This window comes from Hipposideros armiger, unplaced genomic scaffold (genome assembly GCF_001890085.2).
Source record: "Hipposideros armiger isolate ML-2016 unplaced genomic scaffold, ASM189008v1 scaffold_326, whole genome shotgun sequence".
Lineage (NCBI taxonomy): Eukaryota > Metazoa > Chordata > Mammalia > Chiroptera > Hipposideridae > Hipposideros > Hipposideros armiger.
The window spans coordinates 1,296,183-1,308,436 of record NW_017731676.1 but is presented as its reverse complement, the minus strand read 5'-3'; the positions used below and the strand labels follow the sequence as shown (position 1 = coordinate 1,308,436).

Below are 12,254 nucleotides of genomic sequence, written 5' to 3'. Positions count from 1 at the left end.
TTTGCTTAAGGCAAAGATAAACCTTATACTAAACAATTATATGACTGCCCACTATGACCAGCCCAGTTAGGAATTTATGATCAGACCACCCTATGAGCTTACTTGCCATAGGACTCCTTTTTTCATCCACAGTAAGATGGGGCCAGTCATGAATGGCCTGGTATACCATTTATGCTAAATGGAGAGTCACTGAAGATTTTAAATAAGGAAATGAAATGCAAGAAAGTGTATGGAGCAAATCTTTGTAGGCCATGCATATGTGTAAATTACAGTGATTTGCAATGCTCATACATTTTCGTCCTCTTTTCATTTCCTTTGTGGTTGAGAAAGTAATACAGTAAACCCTCACCTTAATGCAAATAAGTGGGGTCCAAAATGTTCAGTAAAATGTTAACTCAAGTTATAGACAGATTAACAAAATCCTTGAGTTCAAAAGTTCTCTGTGAAATAGTTTCTCACAGTTGGTAGTTGTATTTTTTTTTCTTAGTGTCTTTTGCATAGAAGTATTTTTTAATTTAAATAAAGCATAGTGATCAATTGTTAAAAAAAAAGTTCTCTGTGACATGTAATGTGGCAACAGCTGGTGGCAGTAATCAACTCGAACTTAAACATCAGTGAGGATGATTCTGGGCGCTCTGCACGGCTAGCATTTCTAGAACACTGGCAGCAATTTCAGGAATCTCCCAATAATTTTGTGCTGTTTTCATTAGCTCAATCCCAGGTTACTGAGGCAGTGATTGGTCTTGAAAAACAGATTCACCAACCACCTCGCCATTTCCTAAGTCATAGATACCTGTCCTTTCCAATTTCTTCCTCCCTTCCTGAAAGGGGGACAAAAAAGAAAGAAATTTCCCCAGTCCCATTCAGATCTAAATGTACATTACCCCAGGAAAATCACCATGCTATCTTACTTTAGGGGGTCCTACTATCATGTGACCATGGCTTTAGTAGAAATAATAGGAAGTGAGGTCTGGAAGGTCATTAGCAAATATTAAAAATTATTTAAAATGACACCAATATTATTGGGTACATAATTAATGCATAAACATTTTGATTCTCTATCTTTCAATATAAGAAACAAAAGATAGGGGTTATCTTCCAGGATAACTAACAATTTAAAGCCCATGGTTATTATTTTCTACTCTGCTATCATAATGCTCTTGCGATGAGCATTTGTAAGTACGTATACACAAAAAAAAGAAAGACACTATAAATTTGCCTGAGTCTTTTCTACCAAATTGGTTTCCCACAATTTGGGGGTAAATCAATTTTGTGTTGTGGCTCCTTTCCATCTATCTTGATGATAGAAAAGACTGAGACTCTAAAAAGGCAGCAGCAGAAAAATCGATTGTTTCTCTACATAGAAGTATTGCAAAAAAAATTAAAATATGGAAGGTCTTGATTCCAAAAGGGTAATTCTACCTAAGGTAGAAATTAAGAAAGACTAAATCTAGTCAGAGCTTAAAATCACTTTGATGATCTATTAAATTCATTCATTCATTAAAACACAATGCCACCCCCGACTTTTTTTTTTACTCCCCCCACTTTTTAATCCCTAAAAAGTCAGCTCTTTCATACCCAGGACCTACACCAAATTATAATTTAGAATAGTATTTATCTTTATAAGTTGTAACTAGGATAAATGCAGTATGTTTTCATAGTCCATATATTCACAATTGTGCTGCAATCAACAGAAGTAATGCAATTCCATGAAATGATGGGATAGGTGAAATAATTAAATACATGACGCTAGTGCCTATTAATTTAACTCATATAAACACAAAATTTTAATTATTACTACCTTTTTTTTTTCTTTTTAAAAATCTAGTTTTAGTAAATATTGCTTCTTGGGGAGTACATATTACTACTTTTAAAGCAACATTTCATAATGTGATTTGAGCAAAGTGACTTTTAAAATATATAATATACACATATATATATTAAATTAAATTATCCTGATTGACACTCAATAACATTCAACTGCACTAGAAAAATGCTTACCTTCTAATTTAGTTTCCCTGTAAAGCTGAAGCTAAAAAATGTTTTATTTACTGGCCAAATTTCTAGATGTCTGTACTCAGCCTGCTCAGTAACAAGCTGATGCTAATAGCCTGTACATAAAGAATCTACTTATTAAAATACAAATTAGATGCCCCTTATGCTTATACATGTGTAACTACAATTAATTCTGCAGGCTTAGTTGGAAACAAAATTGCTTTAGTTAACTAACCATTGCAATGCAATCAAATGAGATTTCAAATGCAACTGGAAAAGACCCGTTAGGTAAAAATAATAGCAATTATTTCATGCAGAACAATTAATTTCCCAAGCTCTTTTTCCCTTCTGCAGCCTGCCCTTGATAAAATAATTTGTCCATCATAAGTGACAAGAAATGTCACCTTTAACATTGGTGAGTTGCATGGAGACACGAAAGGCAGCTGGTAGACATAGCTTATTTACAAATATTGGTCTGAACTTGTAAATGCATGACTGCATAAATCTTAATCCATTTAGAATGTATGCCCTTTGTGCCCTCAGTGGTACATTCAGCTGGGAAATGAGTGGAGCCAAGGGGCTGTGAATGACATGATCCCTTTCTTGTTGCCAGCATTTTAGTACTTTGCCTTTTGTTCTTGTCGTTCATGAGGTTTCTCTACGTTACACAGTAGGGAATGGTAATCAACATTTTGCCTAAGTAATATTAAAAAACTTGCTTACTTATACTTGAGGGAAGAAGCAGAATATTATATTTCTTTTGAAATGTTAATGTACTTTTTAGGAAATTATTTCTGCCTTCTAAATCATCTTAGTATTCAATTATTAAAGGATGGCATTAAAGAAATATTGCACTGATACAAACAGTTAAATACCTTAAAAGATAAAAGGCTTATAAAGTTTAAAAGGAGGACCTTTTTGAATATGGTGGCATTTAACTCCAAATGAAACGCTTTTAAATGGTAAGATATTGATAAAATTTGCAACTGTTTTGTATGCTCTCACAAAATAAGAGATTTAACATTCTAGTCCATCAAAAAGAAAAGGAAAAGGGGGGGGGGAGTGTGTCACATTTTTGTACTATTTACTTATTTGAGCCCGAAGGTCAGGCAATCTTCAATCAGGTTCTATTCAGCAAATATAAAACCACCACTATCTGAATGTTCTATCACCTATGGTATTTCAAAGGGAAGGGCTATTGTAAAGACTTTATGTATGACTGACAAGGGAAGATATGGAAAATATCAATTCTCAGTGTGCAAACTGTGACAGATATGTGTCCCCTGAATATCATTCACAGTTCTTCAAGAAAGACTCAGGTAATGAGTTGACAGGGCTCTAAAGTGGCCTAATTCTTTTTCCTTTTAACAGCCTTTTTGAATGTCAATCATGATGTTCATAGGTCCTCAATAAATTGTGAGGTGATGTAGGGGGAAATTAAGAACAGAATTTGTTTAAAAATTCTCCCATACCGTGACTACTATTTGCTAAGAACTCTTAACATTTACTGGGCAAACAATTTATTTTCTATTTTACCATCTAAGACTTTGTAATAGCTTTTGTGTCATTGTGGCACTAATCTAATTTGTCTTCTTGCATAAATTTTCCTAGCAGTGTTTCTGTTTGGATATAGGCACTGAGAAAGTAGAGGTTACACTTCAAGGTAATTCCCCTCCCCCACACCACATTTAGACATTTGACAAATAAGAATACAGCTTAAAATTGTTGGTACATAATAATTTAACTGGCTCCTTTTTTTTCTTTCTTAGCAATACATAAATTATAGAATGCCTTACAATTGATGATAGTTTGGATTCAATAAAATATAGCTATTGCTAATACACACTGAGAGTTTTTGTGTTATCTACAAAAGCTGATAATTTTTGTAAGAAGAAATAAACCATTGCCAAAATATCAATTTAGTGTTAATGAGCTTGATATCAATGAGATATTTTCTAATATATCTGGAAAAAGAAACTATATATCTATAAAACAGTAACATAATAATTAAATAAAACACCACCAATGATATAAAAGGCATTACTACGTCACTACTTGCCAAGTTATTTTTTCCACATGATTCATCCTTAGAAAACTAAAAAAGACATACAACTAATAAATGACGATGTGAAATATTACTGAATTCCTTTAAAACAAAGAAAAGCTTTTGTTTTTGAAAGCAATGGAATCTACACAGAACAGAAGCTGATTTGGATGAATTTAATGATTTTTCGATTCTCACATAATTTAAACTAAAACAGCCCAATTGTAGTGTACCAATACTAGACAGAATATGCAGTCTAGCTTCACATTTATTATGCCTTTACACTCCTTTTACTATGCCTTATAAGTTGGTGAGGGACAGTAATTTCTATTTAATATTAGCTAGTGGAAAGGATACTTATTTGCGTAAATTAGTTTGGCTGCTTTCTATCTATTCAAGAAACAAAAGAAGTTTCAACTTTCCTTTTATCTAAAAGCAACAAGCTACATCATAAAATCTTCATTGGATGACCTTAAAATTTGTCCCCAATACTAAAAAAGGTTGTGTTTTTAACTTAATTTTTCTTCATATAGTATGGATGACAAATTGATCTTTTTAGCCTACCTATGACCCTATGACAAACAGTTGTGTACACAGGCAATACCTACATGATACTAATATGATCAAGTTAGTGAAAAAATCAAACTGACAGTAGTCAATTAGAGTCTCAACTTAGCAGACTAAGAGTTTGTTTTAAAAATATAAATTTGTGGTAAAGATAGTAAAAATAAGTAATAGTAGTGTCAAGCATGGAAGACTAACCATTATCACATAAGTCCATGGAATTTAATTTAGTGTATTTTCCTTTCATATACAATGTAATGTAAACACAAAGTAAAAGTGCTAATTACTGAAACTCAGTTTAGTGTTCTATTGAAGCACAACTTTCTTAACCTTCAAATTTTAGACTTTTGTTTTGCAAAACATTCAAAGACAATTGAACAGTTCAATCAAGCTATCACTCATACTCTATTCCTATTTCAACATCCCCAAAATGAACTGTTTGGAATTTTTCTATGATCAGAAACAAAAGAGATTTTCAATATAAATAAAATTATTCAAATACATAAGAAATATTTTAAGTGACTACTAACGATATATTTTTTTTCACTGTGTCCCTTGGCTGTAAGAAAATAGATAATAGATAGATATCATCACAAGAATAATGTCTGCTATTTGTATTATGTACAATGATTCTTGGAGCACAAAACAGGTTTATCAAAGATATACATGGAAAAGTTAATATCAGTTGGCATTTCTAAAAGTCAGCCAGAGTAAATGAAAGATGACTTCCAGCTATAGTGAAATAAATTAAATTTTAGAAGACTTAATATACTGATTCTCACTTGAATCACATTGGTTACCATCAAAGTGCTTATAATATGCGTATCACTTATCACAAACTCAAAGTTTTTCAGTGCAACTTGTTTTCCATAATATTCACAAAGTTTATTCAGATATTGTAATTTAATGTTATTTGTGCCATAATTAATTTCATAAATGCTTTTGAGTATGAACATTTCAAGGAACTTTTTTTAAAAAATATGGAACGTAAGCAGAAACATTTTGAATAATGTGATTGATCCTGATTTCCCAAAAGCAATTTTTTTACAGTGAAAAAGTATAGCTGTATTTTGGTACTGTAATACCATTAGATTCCACCACTAAAATATTTTAATATAATCATAATTATCCTTTAATATAATCACAATTATCCAAACACAAAACATGAATCTCTTAAATCAAGTGGTAAAAAATGGTCCTTACTGCAAAATCCTCTCTCCACTGGTGGGCTGCTTGAACTTTCTCTGCTTCCAAAGCCAGGCGCTGAAAAGGAAACAATAAATCTTAGAATTCCAATGACCACACGAATACATTATTGTTATATAGAATCCTTGGGTTTTCAAATCAATTGTGAGGACATAAAAAACAGAAGAGACTCCTTTTTTATGATTCATAAATGCTAAATCATTTAGTAATCTAACTTACTAAAGTTGATATACAGTATATGTATTTACGCTTTAGTAATATACATAACATGCTATTCTTGAATATCATTAGGTTCACTACCTCTACTATCATTGGCAGCAGTGTCCTCTCCAAAAGCTTTCTAGCAAAGAACAACACTTCGGTTTTTAGGAAAAGCTTTAATCAGTAGAGGATTCTTATCTTGGTAGATTGTTTTTATAGCACATGTTTCTATATAAATGGAAAGGAAATGACATTGAAAGGTCAATAAACATGTGCGAAGCATTGTAGTAGGCACCTTGTTAATAGCATATTTAGTTTTGGGACGCTTTTTTGGCCAAAATCCATGACAATGTAATAATTACCTCCTTGCTGAAGTACATTCTTAATAGTCCTTTCAGAGATAGTCTGTGAGTAGCAGAAAGCTGTCACAACCTGCACATCTGAAAATGGCTGTATTTTACCTTCACTCTTGTATATGAAAGAAGCTAGAAAACTCTAGGCTGACTTATTTTCCTTTAGTGCTTTTAAAATGTTATTCCTTTAGTTCTTCTGGAAATAAACTGTCTATGGTGGTTCTGTTCATCGCTTTTTGTAGATAAATTCTTCTTTTTTCCTCTTTAATAGTTTTTAGACTTTTCTCTTTGTATTTCCCAGTGTCACTATTATGTTCTCTGTGTAATAAGCTTTTACAAGAGACAAGAACACTTAGTGACTAAGCACACAGATACGAAAGCGAACAGCCTGGGTGTAAATACCAGCCCTGCTGCGTCCACATGTGCAAACTTGGGAAAGTTAGGTTTCTTCTCCAGTTTTCTCATGTGAATAATGTGACACTCTGCCTCATGGATAGTTCAAAAGATTAAATGATGTATTACATATAAAGTGCTTAGAACAGTGCTTGGCAGGCAGTAAGCAATATATGCAACAGCTGCCTAAATCTGAAGAGTAATTATGATTCTCTTTACACTCTTGTGTCATTTGAGAAACTAGCTCAGTGCTTACTTCTGTGGCCTGACCCCCAACCTGCTAGAACACAGTGGCAGAAATAGGGCAAGAACAACATCAAATATAATACATGTGAATGTATTAAACTCATTTATTAAGAGAGATCAGGTTAGGTTTTAAAAAAGTATAAATCTCAGTGTTTAATTGATTCATGTGTTTACTCTTTCACCATGAACTATGTATGCTTCAGTGTGTGCTCTTCCTAGGTAAGTCCAGACAACCCTGGATAATGGAAACACTCTTTCAGGGCAGATTTTATGTTAGTATATCGGCTTCTATCCCCTGCTACTTAATACTGTAATCTGTTCATTTTTATAAACCATTATGTAAGTATTATCCATGACTACAAAATATTGCTTAATGGGGGATCTTAATTTAAGAATCCCTAAGCGGAATTAAAAAGAAAATTGTCTAGCATGTTTACATGACAAAGGTCTCAGCTGTCAGTTACCAGCCAGAGACAGAGTATAATAGAAGCTGGTAAATGTTAGAAATTGTAGCAGGGAGAGTGACCCCAAAAAAGCTTCTTTAGCCCTACAAAACCCAAAAAACTAAACAGAGCAAAGCCAAAAGTAGAGTGAGTACGTTTCAGTGATGTTATATCACCCTGCTTCTAGAAACTCAAATTCAGTGTAAAAATGTAGCCACCAGGGACTAAAATGGCAAATAAATGGAAGCAATCTCTTTATAAGAAAACTCCAGTATGAGAAGATAAAGACAGACAGAATGAGAAAATAAACAGGAAGGCATATTCTCGAGAAAACTCAATGTGTAAGTCTTCCCTCATTTTAACAGATGATATAAGATCATATGTATGTGGCAAATAATAAGCTTGAGCATTTTGTGAATTTAAGCAAAATACTAGATAAATATAAATAAGTTAATTTTTTTTTTTACATTAAGAAATATTAAACTCTAAAATGTCTATTTGTCTTGGAGAGGCATGTTAAGATTTTTTTCTTTCACCATGCACAGAAGGAGGAAACCAACACGACACACAAAACACACTGTGGGATATTCAGCCACAGGGAAGTGCAGTTTTCAAGGCACCGGCTCTGGCTCGACCATGACGTTCCACAGAGCACATGAGAAAGCACACCTAACCCATGTGATCCAGAATCGCGTGGCTTATGACATGGGTATAATCCATGACTAATAAGCCATAATGACAGCAATCATCAGCTTATTTCTAGAAAAACATCAGAGGGATGAACAATGGCAACTAACTAACTATAAGACAATTTTAGAGGGAGGGAGGAAAGTCCAAATCAACTATATATATGTATATGTGTGTATACACACACACACACACACACACATTTTAAACACTAATTTCATGAAGCAAATGTCATTTGTTACAAGATTCAGAAATTGTTTTAGAAACATAAAGACAAAGAAAGGGGGGAAAGTGCATTTTAAAAGGTTGATTTGAAGCTCAAAAGTTGCCAAATTTTATATCCCCAGCTATGAAATGTAAGAAATACATAGTTATGAAATGCACTACTGCTATCTTCTTTGTTCATGAAGAAATTCATGAATGATTTTTTTTTTATCTAACAAATTTCATGATAAAGCATAATACTGAACTTTAGATACTTAAATAGTCTATCTTGGGGACTAACACAAATAGTTGTTGATAATTCTCTTTCTTGTGGCAAAAGACCAACTAGTTGTGACTTACAGCAAACTGACAGGTCTTCTGAAGACCTCAAATCCCTAATTAATTTCCATTCTGATCAAGCGACAGGTTTTTTGTTTGTTTGTTTGTTTGTTTGTTTGTTTTTAAGTCAATGATTTAACACATGTCAACACAGACAAATACGTTAAGACTGATAAAATTTCTACCTAATAAAATATAAATATTTGTTTGGTAGAGCATTCCTGTTTCTATGGTTGGCTATATAAGTATACCCTGTAACAATAACTTACTTCAGAAAAAACGAAAATGTATTTTTCTCATTTAATCTATAGTAATAGTATCAAGTCATTGAAATCAGAGCAAACACTTGATAGAAACAAAGAACCCAGCTCAGCATAAATACCTAGGAAAGAAACCTAAAATTTAATTCTGCTCATATTAAGATAACATCACTAGTTATTCACAGGATACATGAAAACAAAGTAGTATCCAAACCAAAACGCTGGTGGAAAACTATTTCCGGTTAACGAGAAATTTCCCAGCAAATTTTTAGAAATTGCTAAAGACTAAAAAACAAAATAAGCACAAAAATTGTATGTCAGTTTGAGAAATGACTTTACAGAGGTCTTGCCCTCAAATCTTGAGAGAACATTGCTAATCAGAGAAAAAGCTTTTGATATGCAGAAAAAAAATAGAGAATGGGAGAGGTTTTATCAGATCAGAGAAAGATCAGCTCCCTTGAAGCCTTATTCATTCCAACCTTCACTTTTTGTCATATCTTTATCTCTTCCACTAGCATTGAATTCTGTCAGGTGATATGAAAGCCTAATCAGAGCAGTAAAATTATGTAGCGTATAAGAAAATATTTCTATCACTCTCTTTAACAATACTTAAATATATTTTCTCTTGGAAATAGACAATTTTCAAAACCTGTAAATAATTTGCTTCCTGAGCTGTAAGTTTATTGCTAATGAAAGATAAAATAAGTTTTCTGAAATACTTAATTATAAAGAATTTTCTTTTGATAACTTTGAAAGGAAACCTTCAGGGATCATATGACAGTTCAGTTAAGACTGATACCATTGATACAAATGTTAATCAAGAATTCTTAGAAACATAATTCAAAGAAACATCTCTAATTCAAAACAATTTCTTTGGCTAGTGTATGTCAATGTTTTTCCTTCTAATAAGAAGTTAATAGAGCTCCACAATAGACTAATCCAAGTAAAATATGCATGTTACGTGATTATTGTTCAAATAATGAACACTCAATAAGGATTAACAATTCAATATATTATACCTATGTTGACAACTTTTTTAATTACTCTAATGAATTGTCTATCTTCTTCCGATGTTCTTAAAATAGCCAAAGGGAAAAAAAAAACAGGATAACCAATTGAATGGTCTAACAATACCTATTGAAAACAGAAGATTTAGATGAATGAACCGACTTCTATGGTTTGAAGAAAAGTTTACAGGTACAGTACAATCAATTTTGGAGCTACAGTATAATGAGCATGCACTTCTAAATTAGACAGACCTGGTTTCTAATTCTGGTGCTGCTGTTATTCACTAACTATGAAATTTTAGGCAATGGACTTAACATTTTTCAGCATCTAAAAATAATATCTACTTCAGATATTTCCTATTTGGTATGCTAAATATGTAGCACATTACAAACTCAATAACATTTTGCTTCCATTTGAATTTTACAACATAACTTCATAGAATATACTACGTTAGAACTATAATAACTGTACCCACTTCAAGAGGTATGAGTGAAATAAATGAAAACATCTTAATGGTCCCTAAATTTTCATTGTATTTTGCCCTACAGAAAAGCCCTCATCTGTAGAACCATATGATGGTCCCAAAGCACATGCCATTCAGGGAATATAACAGTTTAATATAGCGGTCAATAAAATGAGGTCAATTTTATTTTATTTTTGCTATAAATGGAATGAGAATAGAGAGATAATTGTGAAATATAAAAAAATACTGAAAAGCATAGAAACAAATAGTTTAGAACCCATCACCCAGAATTCATCTTTATCTTTTTAAATATTTTCTTAACAATTGTTTGTACAAAATATCACTAATAACCTTGAAGCTCACTTTATTTACCCCCTTTTACCAATTTCCCTACCCATAGCAATAATTATAATTAATTAGTCTGTATTCTTTGACATTGTTTGGGGTGTATTTTTTCAATTATGTAAATGTCATCTGATGTTGATATTGTTGCTTCTTCTTTCTAATAGGTTGCATGCAGGTTGAATACCAAAGAGAAACTCCACCAGTTTTATGGAGGGGACTGATTTGTCTTAGGAGAAACCCATCAATCACCCTTACAAGCAAGCAATGGTTTAGATTAAACAAGAGAATCAATGTCAATGATTTCTGAGAAATGGTTTGCTCAGGGTTTTGGAAAATAAAGATAATGCCTGGAAGAGGGAAACGAAGCTGAAGCCATCTCTAAAATCCTTTTTTAGCACCAAAATTCTATGCATTAATTGCATCTTTATCAGGACACAGCAACAGGCCTTATTTATAAACACACTCCTGCCTATTCCTTCTCTCCATCAAGAAGCCATCATTCCCTCTGCACAGGCATTACTGGTGCAGTTTGAGGGAGGCTAAATCAGCACTTAAGCAATTCAACTTATCCAAAGACATATCAATCCCCTCTCACTATGGTGCTATGGGTTAGCAAACCCACTCTTACAAAGATGACTAAATGCTGTTAGTATGTTTTACCTAAGCTTGCTTAATTATGCTTTTACAGACTTTCTGCTTTTGTTTAATGACATGAAACATGGATACATAATTATGGCCATCAAATTCCCTTTTTTCAAATTCACTTTTGTTTTACTAGCAGGGAAATCCCAAATTGATTCCAAGACATAAAAAATATTTTTTAATAAAATTCTATTTTAATTTAGAAAAATATACTCCAGTGATTTGAAAAATTCTACCCAATCCTGGTAAAATAGCTTAGCACCGGTCCATGTATTTGAGTTTATTGAGGAGAAAAGATGGAGTTTGCTCTCTTAACTATTGTTTCTTAACAGAAACAGAACATGCTACATTATATATGTTTCAAAATAAACACTCATTAAAATTATTTGTAACTAGACTGACCAAATAGAAATAAAGTATATATATATATGTGTGTATATATATATATATATATGTATACATATATATAGTCTTGTTACTTACGTCTATTTTAAAATATTATATATATTTAACACTCCTATAAACACTGAAATTATGATGTAAGAAAATTATCAAAATTAATGGTAAAATATGAATTTATGATTATATTAAGCCAAATCCCATATATATCTTACATTGTATAAAGTGCAATGTAAGGCTACAGATTAATTATTTTTGATAGCCTATCATTTTCTTACAATTGATTTCATAACATTATGTGAAATGAAAATTTCATAATACAAATGCTATTTTTCCTTCTACTACAAGGTTTAATGGAGTATTCTATATGCACATATATAAATAAAAGTTGCTGAAATCAAGCCAGTCATCTTTTATTCTTCTATTTGTAGCCCAGTGAAAAACAAATCTTTTGGAACATGG

The 12,254-nt window shown here is 32.2% G+C and overlaps 1 protein-coding gene across 11 annotated transcripts in view; it reads right to left on the bottom strand.

Moving 5' to 3' along the window:
* CACNA2D1 (calcium voltage-gated channel auxiliary subunit alpha2delta 1) overlaps positions 1–12,254 on the bottom strand; it is a 484,358-nt gene that overhangs the window by 218,350 nt on the left and 253,754 nt on the right. For all 11 annotated transcript variants that reach the window (XM_019660718.1, XM_019660719.1, XM_019660721.1 and 8 more), the window contains exon 4: positions 5,807–5,866. In XM_019660718.1, coding sequence (XP_019516263.1) covers positions 5,807–5,866 — 60 coding nt within the window. The remainder of the gene's footprint in view (positions 1–5,806; positions 5,867–12,254) is intronic.